The sequence below is a fragment of the Xenopus tropicalis genome, chromosome 2 (genome assembly GCF_000004195.4).
Source record: "Xenopus tropicalis strain Nigerian chromosome 2, UCB_Xtro_10.0, whole genome shotgun sequence".
Taxonomy (NCBI): Eukaryota; Metazoa; Chordata; class Amphibia; order Anura; family Pipidae; genus Xenopus; species Xenopus tropicalis.
The window spans coordinates 104,968,288-104,989,632 of NC_030678.2; the positions used below are offsets into that span (position 1 = coordinate 104,968,288).

The following is a 21,345-nucleotide window of genomic DNA, read 5'->3' on the forward strand; positions in this document are numbered from 1 at the left end:
TTTACTATTTAAAACTGCCCCTGTTAAGGCATGATACTCCATATTACAAAAATTTCCTTATCTGGAAATCTCATAGCACAGTTTTTCTACAACCATTCCCAGCTCCAGATAGGTGATGCCAGTGGTGGCCAATAAAAGGGCTTTCCCTTTTGAGAAATGTGGGGATTTTAACCTTGAAAGCAAGCAAATTGCGGGTAAAACTTAGTCTGTGTGAATAATGTGTAATGAAGCAGTTGAATTCTTAATGAATCAGATAAAAGTGAGTGAAGGACTGGCCGGACCGGGCATGACTTGAATATTTTGCAATATATGGACAAACAATCTGTGTTCTGTTTAAAGGGGAGGATATTTCTTAATAGCTTAATGCACAGACTGTCTATATATTGATAGTGGGTGAGTGCAGAGGACCTCTTGTTTCTGCCAAACTTTACTTTTTTTGCTATAATTTATACTTTTGGAAGTTTTCCTCCTGCCCTTCTCTTTTTTTCTGCCCCTCCCTTTCCCCCCTCCCTTTGCCTCACCCAAATACATTTCTGTAGACTTTGCCAGTGGACTCTGTATATTATTTTTTAGGTATTTGTTGCCATGGAATAAAAGGGATTCAAGTTTTATTGAAAGGAAGCTATATGTTCAGCTTGTAATTTCTCTTGTAAAATAGTGGGAGTACATCTATAAACTTTATTATACTATTAAAGCTTTTGTTTGACTTGATATACCTACTGCTTGGGTTTGTTGTCACAATATTATTAAGAGCAAAGGGCACTTTGGTAATGACAGCTGGTTTATGTTGGGCAAAAGTCATGCTTTGTTTTACACTAGATTAATAATTACCTACCATGTCATTCCACTAGCATGTCTTATCTGGGGCCAACAGAAAGACTTTCTCAATGCAATATCCATTTCTTGATGATATTATGATAATGTAGGTCATTAGTATTAAGCTGGCCATACACACACTGATATTGTTTTGTACAATATTTGGTCCGTGTATGGTGGATCGTCGAGGCAACCGGTATCGCATAGGCTGCGGATATCGGTCATCTCATCAATCGGAAAGATCGTTATTGCTGCATGTATGGCTACCTTTAGACCGTATCACTGATCTCCATCTTAACAATGTGTTTATAATAGATTGGATTGACTGTTTGTCTTAGGGTGTCTTGGGTGTCAGTCAGGGGTTTGACTGTAGGCACAGTAGAATTTAATTTAATGGATTACACTTCTGCAATGTAACTTGCCATCTGTCAACACATTGCCCTGCACAATCGCATAACCAATGTAGGATAGAGGTTTAACAAAATGTAACTGTCAAAGGTGTTAGGCCTGTATTTATAGACGCTCTGTGGCTCATTTATCAAAACTGAAGAAATTTGCACCTGGGCATTAATATGGCAACCAGTCAGTTATTGGCTTTTTCCCAGCCAACTGTAAGTAGAAAAATTAAATCCAACTACTATATAACTTTGACTACTATAAGGTATTTAATAATATAAAGTTTACCAGAAAGGACTGTTGCACTTTGTAAAATAATGACTGAAAGCTAATCTCAGTGGGTATAGAATAGTCATGCAAAATTTGTCTTGTGTTAAGGGCCAGAAGGCAGCCCACCATGAGTGAGAAGGCAGTCAGTCAGTACTGGAGACTGGTTATAATGTGGTGCTATTGGTGGATTACTGCCATCTTAGCTGAGCTCTTCATAACTCGGATCAGGCCTATATGGGTTTACTAAATTACACCTCATTATCATTTCATGACAATAACAGAGATGTTTGTGTTTGAGATATTTGAAATTATTTCTTTAATATAGCATTCCATTTTGCCTGTGTTTCAGGGAATGGGCTATCTGCATGCTAAAGGCATTGTCCATAAAGATTTGAAATCCAAGAATGTTTTCTATGAAAATGGGAAGGTTGTCATCACTGACTTTGGGCTGTTTGGCATCTCAGGGGTGGTTCAGGAGGGAAGGTGAGTATTCAGACACAGCAAGAAAAAGAACCTGCTGTTATTTTCAGGAAATTAAGTGTTGATCACATTTTAAGGGTCCTGCTTTCTATTTACCTTCCCACAATTCTAGACGTGAGAATGAGCTGAAATTGAGCCACGATTGGCTTTGTTATTTGGCCCCAGAAATAGTGCGTGAGATGACTCCTGGAAAAGGTGAAGACACGCTTCCGTTCTCCAAAGCTGCTGACATTTATGCTTTCGGGTGAGGCTGCAATCCCTCTCATGTCTGACTGCTCATTTTTCCTCTTGTTTAGTGCTGGGACTCGGCGACCATGAGAAGTCCTAATCTCTCCACCACGATAGGAAGTTACATTATAAAGAATTCAAATTACTTCAGTTGAGGATGTGTCTGAGTCAATAACATTTTTTCTGTTTAAAAGAAACACAAATGTGAACCATCTCTGCTTAGCTTGTAATTATACGGCATATTTAAGGGGCAGTATACTCCCTTTAAAAACTATTTAATGAATAGGGCTTGTGCTTGAATTTCCATGCTATTTTATTTTTAGAAATATTTATTCCTGCATTATTTAGGCCAGCACCAGCCAAAGGGCTTCTCAGTGTAGTATTTGGAATGCCATGCACTGGAATTTTTTAAATTCAAATTCCATCTCGGTTTTTATTGGAAAAAGATTTAGTTGGAAATAAATTTGAGAAGCTTTGCAAAGTAATGTGATTCTGGGCTGGCCTCAGTTAGATATTTAGTTCATAGTACTACTTATTACACAACTCTAATCTGCTGTTTTTGGTTATTTAGCAGTTAACTTGCCCCTTGCTTCTGTACTTCCTTCTATCTTTTATCTTCCCCATTTAGTAATAAAGTAATGGCTGCTGAAAAATAGTACAGCTTTGTCAGTTGCAGTTAATTGTACCCTATATTCCTTTTTTTTCCAAAAGGCAAATATTTTCTACAGATTGTAAAAAAATTTGTGTTTGCCGAACAAAGACAATTATTCAAAACTTATACTACCTCTATCATACTACTTCTCTTTATACCTGTAATGTGTTTTAACTTGTTACCTGGTTATTGTCACTCATATTTCCTGCATTTCTGACATATGTAAAGCCATAGGTACTCTTATACAAACTAGGTTACTCTGTAGTGCTACTTTTCTGGCCTTCTGATACCCAGTGTATTATGTAAATGTCAGCAAGTTGCTTTAATCCACAGGGGGACACATCCCAGGGGGTTACATGCCAATGCTGCACAAATTGGCCCTGCATCCAAGAAAACGCCATAAAGGAAACCCTATACATTTATTTGAAAATACTAATACTTTGTAGTAAATCAGTAGATTAAAAAGTATTGTCCATTTATGTAACCAAGTGGGGGTTTCGTTTCAGCACCATTTGGTATGAACTTCAGGCTAGAGACTGGCCCCTGAAAAGACAAGCAGCTGAGGCCCTAATCTGGCAGATTGGAAGTGGTGAAGGCATGAAGCAAGTCTTGTCTACAATAAGTTTAGGGAAAGAAGTTACTGTAAGTATCTCGGTTAATATTGTCATTTGTTTTAAATAGAGAAAAATATATTTCCTGCAGTTCATCATCAGCTAGTGGGCTACTAGTTAGACACTGTTAACATAGATAAGTTATTATATTTCTTTCTTTTTTTGGCAGTAGTGTTGTGTTATGTTTCTACATACAATTCTTTATCGCTTTTGATACCTTTCAAAATTACATTTATGGAGCGTATATTCTTCTATATTATTTAATCAGCTTTATGAGAACCTTTATTAATGCATTGTAGGAAATCTTGGCTGCATGTTGGGCTTTTGATGTCAATGAAAGACCAAGTTTTACACTCCTTATGGACATGTTGGAAAAGCTGCCGAAACTGAATCGAAGATTGTCCCATCCAGGTCACTTCTGGAAATCTGCAGAGTGAGTATCTTGATTTTAGCCTTGGCAGTGTCTATTGATCTCTCAGCCAGCATCACCCTTTGCTATGATGCATTTTGTATGAGTGCTTTTCTGAGTGCAAGAGTTGTCTAGAGAATCCTAAAAATGACTGGAAAAGTCTAAAGGAAGTGACATATAGTAGGATTTTATGGGCTCTACCTACCTTGTTTCTTTTAGCAAAAAAGCAGACCAAAATGCAACTATTTCCCTGTATTGAAATTGCCTAAAATAAAGTATGCATTTTCCAGTAAGAATTACAGGACAAGCACCTGCACAAGACCTTTTGGGCTATGGTTCTGAAGGAAAATGTTGAGTATTTCAGCCATGCCTCTTTGGCTTGTTACAAAACCACAGCAGGCAATGTGGCCCAGTTCTTTCCCTGTGCCCTGCCTCTAAAGAGACAGAGTGTTACATTGACAGTCCGAGAGAGGAAAAGAGCTTTTACATGACATGCAGTCTGCAGCTCTTTAGATGTTGTTTGGCTGTTCAGGGGTTGCTGGAAGGGTTGGTTATCACTGGATTAGACCAGGAATACAAGGGCAAAAGGAAACTAATGCTCATTTAAAAGGGACTTTTAAGACATTGTTAAATACTCATCATACGTGTGTGCAGGTAGGGGTTTGTGAAGGTGGATACTCTGAGCCACCCACTTGCACTTAAATAGAATGCACAATGACAGCATATGTTTCTCTATCAGATGCCACTACTTTCACATGAGACACATGACTCACATCTGACAGTGCTGGGGGGAGGGGATGGGGGAAGGACAAAGTGCATACTGGTTTACACAGAACTCCTCTGGTGCCTCTTAAGATAATACCAATAAAGATGTTCCCTTTCAAAAAGAATAAATGAAAGGACTTGATCCTCTTTACATAATATTAAATATTGCTGGATGTATTTAATTTTCAGTGATGTGCAAGTGAACCAGTTTGTATTTTTGATGTGCAACTAACTAAACATGTTATTTTTGCTTTTTCCTTCTTGGTTAAATTTTGCTGCTCTTCTCATCGTGCCATCTCTTTCCATTCTTCATGAACCTACTGTGGGGCCTGTCCATACTCCGCGGATATAATTTCACTTTTACACATTACTGTTTCCACTCTGGGTACCTGGAATTATTGCATGCTTTCATTTTGCATGTTTGCTTATGAAGACAGTGGCATCGCTTTTATATCAAGGGCCACTTCTATCAGCATGGAGTTCAAATGCACTGTCCTGTGGCTAACAAATAGCTTACTGCACCTTTCTCATTACTCTGCCTTCCCTTGCACTTTTGTTAAGGCCTTTTTGAAAACCTAAAAATTACAGCAGTGAAAATAGGTAAAATGTAAATATGTAAGGCTCTGGAGTATATAAACATCTGCTGTACTAATTTTTGTGTATGGCACGCTCTCCATAAATAAGAATGTCATAAAAAAACAAAACATGCCTTAATTATAATGTCCAAAATGTGTTCAGAAACTTTCAACTATTTCATCAGATGATGTTCAGCCTAAATATAATTTATATTTTGCTGTATCAAGTATGAAACAGTTATTATTATGTTGGCCAATAGAGCAGAAGGAAGGAAACATTTTTTTTTACTAGAGAACAGATTCTTACCCATGTTCAGCAAAACAAAACAAAAATGTTTTTCATTACTGGCTGTTAACAATAACATTATTTGGTTACAATACAGGACGTGTAGCACATATGGGTGACTTATTTGCCTTTTCTACAGGTAGCCATCCAACCATACAATACCTATAACTATACCTGTATTGATTTAACCCTTTCCTTATAATATTTCCCTGTATGAATCTGATCAGACCTACCCTTGTAAGTGACAGAGTGGAGGGTGGAAGAAAGCTGCCTAATACCACAGGAAGGAACCAGTATGTTTATTGCCTGTGTACTGTTATGACAGCAAATTGCTCTCAAAAGATCTTAGCTAGGCCACATCACACCCCTTTTTATTTATTCAAACCATTTTGCCACTTCTGACTTACTTTACTAATACTGATAATGTTCTTCTCTAAGGATTGTCGATTAACTGTTGTTTACTTTTGATCAACTCTTGTCTCTGTTTTTTTTCCCATAGGTTATAGCTGCTGGCACACTAACTTGGCATTGCCTTGCATGTTTCCATAATGTCTTCTGCTAATCTTCAGCTTCGTGGACAGTGGCCTTCCATCCACAAAACCAATAACAGAAATCCTTTTTAACCCCCTGGATGTTCTTATGCTTTGATTTCCTCCTGCCTGCTCTTCTCTTGGTGTCGGCTATTTGCTTGAATAACAAATTCTGACTGCAATGGGAAAATATCCTTGGCACTAACCATAGGACTAAGCAGCATATTTACTTTCTCAAGCACTTTTTTTGACAAAAGTAACTGTCTCTGAAGTAGGGATACAAGCATTTGCGTTTTAAGCTGAGTGCTTTATGTGTGTGTGTCCTTAAAAGTAGTGTCATATAACTTTTTAATTTAACCGTGTTTAAGATTGTCCAGCAAATGTACATGCGTAACAATTTTTACTTTTTTTTAATGAATGTGTAGCATATTAAAATATTGTTTACAAGAATGACATGCATATATATGTAACTATTTACAAATGGTAGCTGTTAATTGAACCACCCAATTGAGCCACTGTTTTGGGACAGATTATTTTCAGTACTTCTAGTGCTGAAGCCTTTTGAATATCCAGCAATAACAACAAGCAAATGGTATTGGTAACTTTAATTCACTGGCTATGTATATAATTCACTATACAGGTATGAGATCTATTATCCTTAAAAATATTGTAACATCATTTTTTTTTTGTAATAGTCGGTACTGTACTGTACTTTGTACTTGATGGTAAATAAGCTAGAAAAGATCCATTCTGGTGGCAATGCAGGCCTACTGGGGTTTTTAATGTTTTAGTAGCTGAAATTGAAGGAATGGCCCCCTATCCAAAAGATTCAAGGTTCCAATCATTAGGCATAATAGATCCCATACCTGTATATTATAAAGAAGGAACCACTTCTGTAAACAACATCCCATATACTTTAAATAATGCAGGAGTCTGCGCCCAGTTTAAAACTGCTGTTTAAATCAAAGAGATTCACCTGGAAAAATGTATACATAAATGTATATATACAAAAAGAAAGAAAATAAGATCACAACTAGTGTAACCTTAAAAGAACTCCAGATATCTGCACCATTCCCCCAAACATCGAATAGGTACCACAATATAATTAAGACTTAACTTTTATTAGTAAAATTTAAATCCCTGTGTTGAATTCAATTTGTTTGCGAATTGTAAGTGTTACCATCCACCCGAAACAGTTATAATTCTGTGCGCCAAAATGTCAGAATGCTTTGACAAAGCTCCTGTGTGGGGAGCAAAATGTACGTCGTGCATTAGCAATGGGGGAGGTTGTTGAAGGGGGTTTTTAATAGAGTGGGTAAATGAATCCTGGGTCTCAGTGGTTATGGGGGTCACCTTGTGATTAGGATACAAGTGGGAATGGCAGGGCGGGAGAATGTTCTATGACTTGTTTGTTTAAACAGTGGAATTTAGATATCGGCTACTCTATGTGATGTGGGATGCAAGACCTAAGTAAGGTGACTTGCGCACAGGATTATAACTGTTTCGGGTGGATGGTAATACTTACAATTCGCAAACGCAGTTGTGGGGAAGTCGATATTATTGTTGCCAGTGGGATAGGAGAAAACATTAGGATAAGTGTCTCAGAAGGGTGGCGAGATAGAGATACATTGTCACACCTGTTCTTTCCCTCCTTAACCATTTCTGGCTTTTGTACCTTACACCTTTTATTTAAGGGATAGTAGCACATTAAGTGCAGGATAGGCAGGGATAGAATGATTTTCTCATTTTGTGACCTCCTTTGAGTTCCCCTAATGAATTAATAACGTCTACTTGTTTTAATTTATATCGGATTCAACACAGGGATTTTAATTTTACTAATAAAAGTCTTAATTATATCCTGGTACCTACTCACCTATTTGATGTTTGGGGGAATGGTGCAGATATCTGGAGTTCTGTTACAGTTACACTAGTTGTGATCTTATTTTCTTTCTTTTTGTATATATATATACTCCATGTGCACATTACCCATGTATCCTCATTGGACCTTAAATCTCTGTGTGGGAGGTGCCACCATTCTCTTAGTTTTTTTATTCATAAATATATGTGCTTATGTATATATACATATATACACAAATATAATACACATACACAGGCATTGGCAAATAATGCCAGTAAAGCCATTGAAATTGTATTCAGATACATTTCATTTTAGTAATGTAAAATATTTTTAAGAGTAGTGTGCTAATGTGCAAGCTGGTCTTGACTTTATTCCCCCTTCCCTCCCTTTTTGCAGCTATCGTTTTATTTTGCATCCCTAAATTCATAAAAAGTTCATACATATCAATTTGTATAAGTTTTATTGCTGAAAACCGTATTTGTAATTTTTTAATAAGGCATAGTAAATATTTATACAGAAAAATGTTCATCACACTGCTCAGTTATTTGTTGGACAATCTTACATCACATTCGAGCGATGATGATGATGATTACATTTTGTAAAGTAGATTTAAATATAACTTGAATTGGTTTAATCTGTCTAACTTGGAAATGTCTGTTTTGTCCTCCTTTTTTCAGCATTAACGGTAGCAAAATGATCTCCCGTTATTAAAAGTTTGGCCTGGTCATCTTGGAGCAGGGTAGCCTACAATGGAATATGTCATTGTAAATTCCCCTTCTAAAAGTGCAGCAAATCTCCGATTCGGACTTCAGCCATAAGGCAGGCACAGTAAATTGTCTCAGTATTGGATTTTTTTCCCTCTGTCACTGTATTTTTATTAACCCATTCTGCACTGAGTAAGAGCACTGCAGTGCCTTGGCTACCATTTCCAGCGCCGAATGGCTTAAACCTTAACTTTATGTTCTCTTCATGTTGTTTACATATGTTTACATACAATTTTAGGCTTGTAAACTGTATTGTATCAATGAAACTAAATAAATGTGACTGACTTTTTATCTTCTGTATAAGCTATGAGAAGTGAAAGGAAAAACAATTTTGTTCGTTTGTAAGCCTTTGGTGGGTAACCATAATGCTCCAGCAGTTACCTGCCTCAGGATGCTGCAAAATCATTTATTTGCTTTGACTTTAGTAAAATGCTAGAATTTCATTATCATACATTCAGTATGATCCCCAATGAAAGCTAAAGATTCCAACAATAACTTTATACAGAGGTTATAATTTACTTTTTGACTCATAACGCCTAATCTCTCAAACTCTTTTTGACAGACTCAGTAAATTCTTTGCAGAATTAAATCAACTTATTACATACATAATTGGCTGTGAGTAAGATATAGATCTCTGTACTGCGGAAGTGTGTCTTTCATAGGATTTTATTACTTTGTAAACCTGTCTTCACATAATTAATGTAACATTTGGATAGGTTCTTTTTTTTGGCTCCTGATTACCCCCAACAGAGCTAGTTTGTTTGTGTTTCACAACCAACCAGTACAGAAATAATGTTTGTTTGGCCAGGGTTTCTTCTAATTTAAGTCACCCTTTTACACTCCTGCAGTCATTGCCACATAACTAGAATTATGCTTTTTCATGTATGAATGTATTTTAATACAATGGTCAGAGGTAACAAAATCCTTGTTGAAATTCTAGAGCTGAGTTGGGTGTCCTAACTCTCTCTTTATTAGATTTTTCTTTAACAACAGTACAAATGTCATGAAATTCACGGAACAGAGAAAGAGAGCTCTCAAGTGTCTTTTAAATAATTCTGTCAAAATGACCCATTTTAGAGATGTACACTCACTAGGTTTTAAATGCAGAATATACCCTATAGCATTTTGTGTGTGCATGTGAAACGCCATTTCTCTGTGTTTGCACACCCTCAATTTTTTTTTTGCTCGTGTTCTATAATATAATAATATTATAATATAAGTTATCTGCAAATAGTGTAACGTTTCCAAACGTTTCAAATGTGTATTTGATTGCTCTGGAAATGTGAGCAACTCACAACTACCAGCAGTAGGAATTAGGCTCTACAGAGCACACAGCATATCTGCCTGAAGTTTGTTGTGTATAAACACAACTTTGCTGAGATTTGTTGAATTTTTACACCTAGCACAATAATTGCATGAAAATGCACAATTCTTAATTAGATTTTAATAAGCACTCTGTCTCCTTAAAGGGGTGGTTTGCCTATACATTAACTTTTAGTATATTATAGAATGTCTATTTTTAAGTAACTTTGCAAAATGTCTTCATTATTTATTTTTTCTAGTTTTTGAATTATTTGCCTTCCTCTGCTACAACCTTCCAGGTTTAAAATGGGAGTCACTGACCCTGCAGCCAAAAACTATTGCTCTGTGAACCTACAATTTTATTTTTATTTTTACTTTTTATTCCTTATCTTTCCATTTTTTGCCTCTCCTATTCATATGCCAGCTATCATTCAAACTACTGTCTGGTTGCTATGGTAAACAAGACCCTAGCAAACATATAGCTGCTGATATACCAAACTGGAGAGCTTCAAAACAAAAATCTAAGTAAATAAAGAATAACAATGTCTATGTCATACTACATACTAAAGGTCAATTTAAAAGTGAACAACCCCTTTAATACATGTTGATCTTTACAGAGATACTAAAATCTCTATATCAGGGTTTCTAGGGCTGATAATATTTGGGGATCTTTTCAGATGGCTGCAGAGTATGAAATCCCACACTAGAGATTTTTTTCAGTCCATAATCTGTAATTAGGTTTTGGGCTGAAAAGTGCTTGTACTGGCGCTGTCAGACATTTCCAACTTTTTAGCCAGGAAAAGCACTCTTTGTGCCGTAATGGGTCCATGTGCTGTGAGTTTTGCATGATTCCCTTTAACACAGTGAATGCTTTTCCTCTAATAGAAAATATTAAATGTGAAGTAATTTTACCACCCAAAAACCTGAATAAAGCACTGACCAATAAATTGGATCTAAATCCTATAAATCTATGCAAACCTTTCATAAACATTTATAAATGAGATTGCGTTTACCAGTACTGGGTTTTGATGGTATTTCTATATTTGGTTTATATACATTTTTGGAGAATAAAAATTAAAACATGTGAGACTTCAAAATGCTATCTATTAATGAATACCTTGTTGGCCTATTCAAATGATTACTTCCTTCTGCACATACAAATAAAAATCAGATTATTGGATGCATTGGTGTCCTCCTACAGATTAGTATGACATACTGTGCTTGGCTTTCTGCTTTTAGAGTGCACAGATAAGTAAGTAACAAGTAAGTGATTTAGCCAAATTAGACTGCTAAACATGATGTTAGAGTGATTGTTATAAAGAAAGAGAACCCGTGTGTGTAGTCCCCAAGAGCTCAGATTACTGTAGTTTTTGGCTTCTTTGCGTTGCAACATTTGGTTGGGGATATATGAAAACATTGTAAGCCATACAGCCAACACACCAAGACTATATATCCAATAAGAATATACCCAAAATCCCATTCTAACTGATCTTAAAGCTGGGCTTCCAGAAGCACCTTGGATAGACATCAGGTATCCTCCATAAATCTTATCCTAATTTTGCCTTCAGGTTGTGTCCCCAGCTACTGCCACGCAGTTTGAGAAATTACTTAATAATCTGTACTCACACATAAACCACATAACTAATTTCAAGGAAACAATTTCAAAATGTTGATAAAGCAAAATGTTATAATACAGTGGAGGCCAAGTAGGAGGCTCTGTATTGGGAGATGCAAAGATTTGCCTTTTCCAATATACAGACTCTTGCTTTGATATAGCTGGATGGACTGCAGCTTCAGCCAACATTGAAGGTCAATAATTTATAGTTTAGTGCTCTTATGTAGATGTGAGGAGTTCCCTGGATAAGTAAGGATTTCCTTTGTTCTGTATATAAATCTTTTTATTGATATATGACACTCCCTCGGTGGGGCTGTTAAAGTTCCTAGGTGAAGGTGCAGCAAAGTACTACTTTAGATAAGAAGTGTTTTAGGAGCAATAAAAAGCAGTGATATGGGCAGATAAATATAATAATAGACCTACATAACAAAACTAGTTTTATATTAATACACACTCACAATAGATCTCTGATGTATAAATCCTAGTTTTAGCAATATTTGACTTTTAAAGATTTCCCATGTTTCTAACAAATTATCTGCTGATTCACATGGTCTATGGAGATGGAATTTTCGCAACTAGAGTGGTCCAGGCCCCCTGTGACTGCGGGGTCTGCTTCCTTTATTGTTACACCACTGCTTATAACTTCAAGCACATCTGTACACATTTGCAATATAACAATGAAATCAGTTAGGATTTTATCCATTTTTTATTTTTATTGTGTGTAGGTATTTTATTTAGAAACCATAAATGGTGGAAACAATATACATAATATATATAAATATACTGTAAATTGCACTTAACTTCTTACTACTGACTCACGTTAATCTTCCAAACAAATATTACACAAGTCCTGAACTATATAGGTCACCTGAAACAAATTTCACTTCCCCCCATTTGTCATTGCTTAGTGATTCAGTCAGTGGCACAAATCATGTGAATTCTAAACAAGGCACACAGATGAGAATGTTCCTGTTACATGTTTTGTTTGCTGTAAATGGGCTTTTGCCTTATAATGCCACAGCCACGTGGGTAAGTTAGTCATCTGCTAGGGTCACTGTGTAGAGTTAGGGCAGCAATCAGCTTTTGGCCTGGAGGCAGGGTGGGCATAGAGGTGAGCCAGTCCTTGTGGCATCACTGCTGGTGCTCTGGGAATGCTCGCTAGAGAGCACTGCAGTATTGTACTCATTTGTTTAATATTCAGCAATGAAAACAGCAAATATCACCAAATATTTCCGGGTAACGGATGAGTGTTACTTTGGGGCAGGCCTGGACTGGGTTTCAAAATAGGCCCTTGCATTTTAAGTACGAAGAGACCCAAACAGCCCCCCCACCAGCCCTCTAATCAGCGACTGTCTATGGCACCTTACAGCAGCCCTTCTGGCATATACCACAATCCACAGATTGCCACCCTGCATCTCTCAACCAGCTGTCTCAGGTGGCATTCATTCCTCTGGCTCAGCCACATAGGGAAGTAGGCAGGGATATTCTGGATACATAATATCGAAACAAAAAGGCAGGCACTCCGGAACTCAAATAAACATCTGTAGTAGCTCAAAAAGGTTGAAGTAGAATCAAAAAATGTATTTAAACTTAGTCATAGGCATAATATGTTGAGATAAGTACCAATATTAATTGCACACTGTAACTACTGTTTAAAAATCATATAACTTATTCTTCTACTTATTTATTACTATAGGGTGTACAACGTAGTGTAGCATTTAGCTACAGTAGCATTTATGTGTTTTTGGTTCCTGGACATGTATTTCCTGACCTTTTTAGTGATTTAGTTTTGACATGATTTTTTTCATTATTAATTTAGTCACTGGATAAAAAAATAAATTTGTCTTACATCAAGGCTTACGAAATAGTCTATGCAGAGGCTTTATGTCCCTGCTTGTTCATAGTGTAGACCTTTACCATTTGCTTAATATAAAGGTACTTTTCACACTCCCTAAATGCTAATATTACTAAGAGAAGGGTAATCATTTTTAAATGCCACCTATCTACCCATTTAGTTCTATAACTCGGGCATATTTTTGCTAAAGGCCTGTTTTCTTTGAGGTGTTTTATTGAAGCTAGCCATTGTTCATTTCTTAATGAGAATATAAAATGCAGGTATCAAGGCAAGAGTAAGTATACTTTAGTAAATGACCCTGGTCCTGAGGCATTCGGATTCCTGTACATGTCTCACAGGTTAGGCTCAAATCACTTATGTGAAGTCTTCACAGCATCAGCTGTTTCTGCATTGTCTTTTTTACCATATACCCCTCTATAGTATAACATATTGCTTCTATACTAAAGCTAATTAGATATAGTGGTAAATTTACAACTGAGTGCTGCAAATCCTGAATTTCACATTTTTTAGACTGCGCTAGAAATAAAGTGGGGCACATCTCTCTTTAAACCAAGGATATACACGGAGCTGTGACTTGCAGCATTTGGACATGGCTTTATCATGTGCTGTACCTGGATGCTTTATTTTTCCATTTATTATTATACTGTCTGACTTGATGCGAATAGAAATATATTTGTAAGATTAAACTGCAGGCCTATTGGAGCACTGACCAGTTCTTGGATAAAATATTGCCTAGTCCTAGGATAATATACATACTGCTTTAAGTTTGGTTTGATGCACTAGTGTGTTTTATTTTTTAGTAGATTTTCCCCACACTTTTTGAAAGACCACTAAGTTAAATGTGACTATTGTTTTAGTAATCTTTCCATATTGTGGTATAGTAAGGGAGTGAATCAAAACTGTAAAATCTGTGTCCTTTTAGACATGTACATGTAGAAATGTTTATTTTGGCTGTACAATACTGCTCTATTGGCTGAGACTTCAGTGCTAGATGTAAATGGAGTCTGTACTATGGTGTACTGGACACGTATCTTTTTGAATGTGTTGTAAAATTTTGTACAGTAAAATTTTTATATTTTCTATCAAATGAGTTTGTCTTCCAGAATTGCTATTAATTTAATGAAACTGTTAGTATTAACAAAGGTTCTGTATTAGTTATGCAAGCAGCAGAAGTGCACTCCAATGCTAATGAAATTTTGGGTATATAGGATTCTGTAACGTCAATAAATTCTCTCTGAGAAAACAAACCTGCTCGGTCTCTTTATTTTTCCTTCAATTGTTCAATCACTAAAGGGAAATCACAACACTGGTCATCAGAAAAGTGTTTAAAGGAGAATGCAAGTCAAAATTTAAAAAGCATGCTGCTCAATAGTCGTCCTATTGTTTAGTAAAAACGCCACACTTTTGGCTCACCTAATCAAATATTTACTCAGTCACACTTACTTCACATTTTCTAGAACAGGCAGCCATCTCTAAAAAGATATTCTCCCTTCCTTTCCCTCCTTGCTTCATACTGCACATGTGTTTCATTCCCTCCCCCCTCCCCTCTGCCAGATCCGCTTCTGATTGGCTGGTGGGCATGTGTAGCTCAGAACAGCAGACAGGATCAAGTTACACACATGCTCAGAGAATAGGAAGGCTGCTGCTGGCAGCCTACAGGAAGGACAGAGAGATTTCAGTGATGTCACTGTAGTCTTCACACTGCTGTAGGCTGCCAGCACCATATCTCAGAGAAGCAAGCAGGGATCTGGGAATTTAGATATGCAGTAAGTACTTAAAAAGAATGCCTTAAAGGCCCTCATACACGGGACAATTTTTTACTGTCAAACAACTGATTCCCAAATAATCCGATACTATCGTTAAGTTATCGTATAGTTGATGGTGTGCGAACGATCGTCGGCCCACTAATCGACCCGACATTATCGCCCCCAAAATCGATCGCCCAGGTTTAAAAATTTTAGTAGTTTAACGATAAAATCTGCCAGTTGGTGTGAGTGTCAGACATTTGTCTTCGAACAATTGTTCTCTGCGCATGTCATGATTGCCAGCAGCGGAAGTCAACGAACATAAATAAATAAATACCGCTTCCGCCACGACATTGGATCGTACGTAGATGTACGATCGTATGTATTTTACGATAATGATACGATTAAATCTTTTGCAAATTATCGTTGCCCGTGGATGGCATATCGGATGGAAACCCGATCGCCATACGAACGTTCGTCGATATAATCGTTCGTCGCACGAGTGAAATCGCCTCGTGTATGGGGACCTTTAGACTTACTTTTAATTTATATTTACCTTTCATTGTCCTTTAATCTCTTTCTGTAAATAGCATTTTTTCAAATACATATGAATGAATAGAAAGTGGGGGAGTTCTTCTGTGGTGGGCTCTGATTTCACACTTTGATAAATTTGCACCTTAGTATATTATATAGTCATCTGCAATTTTGGGGCTGCTGCCCCCTCTCTCCAACTCCACACTTACAACTTTAGTGTCAGAGCGGGTCCAGAGGGGGCCGCATCACTAGTGCAGAGAGTGCTTTTGTGCATTAGCAGAGTCAAATTTTCCTTTTAAAAAATGAAAATTTGACTCTTAAAGTTACCAGAGGCAGCTTTTTGCCCCCCTGGTAACTAGCTGCTCCCTGCCGCCTGAGGCAAGGTTCACACCCTGTATATAGTATAGTAGATTTTTATGTACCTTAAACTGTTCAGGACCTCAATGACTTTTTTGCACGACTTATAATCTGATCTTTGAACATCCGAGAAATGACATCCGTCTCACTACATATAAAATTTTACACCTCATTGGTATAAAGGTTAACTACAGGTAACTGCAAGCAACGTAGCAGTAAAACTTGCCAAATAATGTCAAAGCCAATTATATTGACAGTCCAGTAATGAGCAACTCAGTAGACAGGTATTTTATTCATGGTGCTGTAAAACACACCCTTCAATCTGTAATTATGTAAAAATGCTAAAGGTCTGAATTTTTTAAAAAATGGTTTAAAAATATTTTTTTGTAAATGATTTGCAGATCCTGATAGTGACATTGCTTGTGTCACACAGCCAATTTAAATGTGTGTATTATCAAAAATAATGTACTGTTGTACAATAAGAGGATATTGGAAATCACATCGGGGTACAATGACCTATGTGAAAGCACTTAGCCTTGTGCCTTTATATAGTCTAACATCTTTATGTATTGCAAGAGGAGAGTTCATTATATCTGTAAAAATGCTAATTTAGGATCATTTATAATTTATAATCATTTATTTATCTAGAGCCAGCAAGTTGCACAGTGATTTAGAACATAAACACGTGGGTCTTACAATAATTGAACAGGGGTTAAAGAAAAAAATAGGATCACTGCAGATTTTATTTATATAAAGGGGTAACAAAAGTATCTAGTATTACAGTCAGTAATGGTCAGAGGAACCGGTATATTTGCTTCCTCGTAAACACAGATATGAATGTAAATAAAGAACATAGGTTATGCTGCCCTGTGAGAAGTATAGAAAGTACACCCCGTGCACACATACTATATATACTGAGAATATTGTCATAAATGTCCTACATAATTAGAAATGTATTACTCAACATTTCACTGTTCACATCCAGATAAAATATTGAATCATTTTATTAGCAGAAAGTGTAGCAAGCATTACCTTAGTCTGGGTTGACAGCATCACTTACCTTCATTTCCATATTGTCTTGCTCTGTGTATCTCAAATCAGAACCACTGAGTTTCAATGTGCATTATTGTGTAATTTGAATTACCTTACCTTGATTCTGCCAAAAAAACACAATGCCAAACACAACAAGATTGTTTTGCAACCAATGTGTATTTATGTGAGTTTAATTACCATCAAATATAAAGTTTGTAAGCTCTTTTGGGCAGGGCTCTCTTCACCTCTTGTATCGGTTATTGATTGCTTTATATGTTACTCTGTATGTCCAATGTCTGAAACCCACTTATTGTACAGCGCTGCCGAATATGTTGGCGCTTTATAAATAAATGTTAATAATAATAATACTGCTTTATTATTACAGAACAAGGGAAGTAATTTTACAAAATAGAATTAAAAAGGCCTAAAAAAAGATGTGTTTCCTATAATTCAGAGCTTTCTGGATATCCAGTTTCCATATAGGAGATCCCATACCTGTAAACTAATTTTAACTTCAATATTCAAATAATTTGCTTTTACTTCCCCTCGCTGATTTTATTCCTAGATCCTTTGATTCTTTATTAGTAAATCTGCATCCACGCAAGTCCATGCCAATGATTTCTCATCTGCATTATTCTTTCATATTAATAGCAAAAAAATGCACCGGCCAGGGGATATGCAGGCCTGTGATCCTCTTCTTTCTTTGCGCTGGCTGTGCATGCACAGTAGAATAAAAAGTCACAAAAAGTCTACTTTTTTACTTAGCTGCACATGTGTGGGCCCGGGATTGCAGTGAAACATCGGTGGACAGGGGAAGCAGCAATAGGGTCGGGTAGCCGCTGGGGCCCACACAATATTTTCCTGGTGTCCAGTCTGACCCTGCTGGGCAACCACGGGTGACAAATTTCGGGTGACAAATTTCAGCTGACTTTCCTGTAGATAAGGTTAAAAGCAAAAAAACTGCATGATTTCATGCAGGAAGTGACAGTCTTCTTCCTCTTTTTCTACTTTTTTCTTACAGGCCCTTTCTTTCCAAATATCCTTCCAGTTTTACTTAAAGTCCCATACCAGCTCATTTAACTTTAAGAGCCAAATTTCACTCAATGCAAGTGTGGGGAAGGGGGTGGGTCAGGGGTGTTTCTGGGGTCTATGCCACCCTGAGGCGGCCTTTTGAATGCCACCCCCTTGCACCCAACGCTTAGTTTTCCCAGCATCACAGAGGGGATGGGGGGGGGGGATTACCACTAGTGCATAGAGCACAATTGCTCTTTCTGCACTAGCAGAGATAAAATTCCAATTTAAAAAATTAAACTTAGCAGGAGCTGCTTTTTGCCACCCCTGGTAACGTGGGCTGCTGCCACCTGAGGCGAGTTTCTCAACTTGCCTCATGGCAGCATCTCCCCTGGGATGGGTACAGCAACGGGTCTGTGGGCAGGTGGCAGCATCTCCCCTGGGATGGGTACAGCAACGGGTCTGTGGGCAGGTGGCAGCATCTCCCCTGGGATGGGTACAGCAACGGGTCTGTGGGCAGGTGGCAGCATCTCCCCTGGGATGGGTACAGCAACGGGTCTGTGGGCAGGTGGCAGCATCTCCCCTGGGATGGGTACAGCAACGGGTCTGTGGGCAGGTGGCAGCATCTCCCCTGGGATGGGTACAGCAACGGGTCTGTGGGCAGGTGGCAGCATCTCCCCTGGGATGGGTACAGCAACGGGTCTGTGGGCAGGTGGCAGCATCTCCCCTGGGATGGGTACAGCAACGGGTCTGTGGGCAGGTGGCAGCATCTCCCCTGGGATGGGTACAGCAACGGGTCTGTGGGCAGGTGGCAGCATCTCCCCTGGGATGGGTACAGCAACAGGTGTGTGGGCAGGTGGCAGCATCTCCCCTGGGATGGGTACAGCAACGGGTCTGTGGGCAGGTGGCAGCATCTCCCCTGGGATGGGTACAGCAACGGGTCTGTGGGCAGGTGGCAGCATCTCCCCTGGGATGGGTACAGCAACGGGTCTGTGGGCAAGTGGCAGCATCTCCCCTGGGATGGGTACAGAAACAGGTCTGTGAGCAGGTGGCAGCAGACCCTGAATGCTTTGTGCTGATCTGCATTTGCTCTATCTCCCCCACCTTGCATGTGAAGTATTTCACACCATAGGCCTTTTGACTCCTAACCTGAAATGCATTGTGTTCACATTTGGAGAAGCTTGGTACAAGCTGTAGGTTTTGTGGTCAGATGAAAACAAAATAGAGCTTTTCGTTCTAAGTTTAATGCAATGTGTGAGCTGCAAACATAACACTGCCCACACTGAAACAGAACCATATCTAAAGTTTCATAATGGAAGCATCGTACAGAGACTTAGAATTATGTTAAAATAGAAGCAAGAACAGATGGTGCGAAATGCAGGGAAATACTGCCCGAGAACCTGTTTCAGTCTGCTAAAAAAAATCTGAAAAAGTTCATCTTTTAGGAGGATAATTCTCCTGAACACGAGAATAAAGAAACACTGGTGGCTCAAGAACAGGTTTACCAGTTCATGTGAAAAAACAGTAAAATCGAGCCAGACGTGCTGTACTGATGGAAATTAATTTAGGCTAGAGGCAGCATACTCCCTTGTTCAACATGAGTAGAAGCAATAAGGCTTGTGCTGAACATATTTTTTGCTTACAGTTTTTTTAAAAAAAATCCTTGGTTTTTGTTATTTGTTCAGCTAAACAGGGTCAAACGCGGGTTATTTGTACATCTAATTATCTACCTTGCAAGAACAAAACAAAGAGTAGCTCCAGTTCCCCTGTTTGCTTACTTGAAAACAAGGTCAGGATCCTACAATTGCCCAGTCAAATGGCACAGTCTAAAAATGAAAAAAGTGCCCACTTCAAGGCAACTTTGGCCACTTTGAGGACTTCGGCAAATGTCGGCGCCATTTACATTCTAGCCGGTGGGATTGCATTGCGGGGAGATTAGTCGCCTGCGACAATGAAGATTTGTTGCGCAGTGACTAACCTCCCCGTGTGTCACTATTAATAGTGATTTGTAAGAACCCACTTTAAGGGTGAAGACATATGGAGCTACAAGTAGCAGCTACTTGTCACGGCTAGCTACCTGTAGCGATGCGCTTCCTCCTTCCGTTTTTTAATCGTATTTCGGCTACATGTGCCTGCACCCGAGCGTATTCCATTCATTTGGGTGTAAGCACAGGTAGGAGGCGTATGGAGCTATTTTTGGCAAGCGTTTTTCAGCTTGCCAAAAATATGCACCATATGCCTGGTCGGACATTGGCCTAACCAGGTTATGTTTGAAAAAGTGCTGTGTCCTGAACTGGTGTCCCATGTCCAGAAATCTACTATTCTCACTGCTAAAGGTATTGGCAAATAGTGAGAGGGTATCCTTGGTGGGAAGTATGCCCCATCTACTGAGTGAATGTGCTGTAGAGTCTCAAGAGGATGGCACCTCAAATGTACCCAAGGCAAAAGAGGTAAAGTTGGCAGTTGGAGTGAAAGTGCCCACTAAAGCTGTGGTAAAAGAGGCTGAAAGGAGTAATTAGTCTGAACAGGTAAAATACATTGAAAAGTTGAAAGTGATGTATACTCAACTGGCCAAACTGCTATCAAATAAGGGGTCCTATGTTAAAATGTAACGTGACCTGTTAAAATGTTGTTAAAAGTTTGATTGAAATAGCTTTTGATTTCAGTAAATATGCTGCAAACACAACAAATGACAATTTTCAGTTCTCTACAACCTATAAAGTGTTTTGAAACTTACAATGCACTGTCCCAAATTATTACGCACAGTAAGTTTTTTTATTCTTAAAAAAAAAATACTGTTATCATTAGGAGGTTTGATAACATGAGAATTATGCTGACTGTTATTTACATCAATTATTTTGGTAAATAAGAAAAATATAATTTGCATAATGATTTGGAACAGGGTGTAAAGATTCTTGATATGGAAAGAGATATTAAGGGGCACATTCATCAAAGTATGGCAGGTCCAAATACAAACAATTCTTTTTTTTTTTTTTTTTTTTTTTTTAAATGTTACAACTTTTGCATTTTTTCTGCAACTTTTTTGTACTTTGTGACAAAAAGCATGACAAAAACGCGACAAAATCGTATTGTTGCGCTGAGTACAAAAGTTTCGGATTCATTCAAGCTTCGGTATCGTGACTTTCCTTGGGCCAGGTTGGAGCTGCAGAGTGCCATTGAGCCCTATGGGAGACTTTCCTTGGGCCAGGTTGGAGCTGCAGAGTGCCATTGAGTCCTATGGGAGACTTTCCTTG

General features: G+C 38.1%; 1 protein-coding gene across 4 annotated transcripts in view; it reads left to right on the top strand.

The window, feature by feature from the left end:
- Nucleotides 1–14,659, top strand: part of ksr1 (kinase suppressor of ras 1) — a 102,233-nt gene extending 87,574 nt beyond the window's left edge. The window contains exons 17-21 of one of the 4 annotated variants that reach the window (XM_031895788.1): nucleotides 1,832–1,965; nucleotides 2,075–2,206; nucleotides 3,349–3,484; nucleotides 3,753–3,886; nucleotides 8,554–8,943. In XM_031895788.1, coding sequence (XP_031751648.1) covers nucleotides 1,832–1,965; nucleotides 2,075–2,206; nucleotides 3,349–3,484; nucleotides 3,753–3,886; nucleotides 8,554–8,587 — 570 coding nt within the window. In that variant the 3' untranslated portion in view covers nucleotides 8,588–8,943. 4 annotated transcript variants of the gene reach the window in all.
- Nucleotides 14,660–21,345: the final 6,686 nt, after the last annotated feature.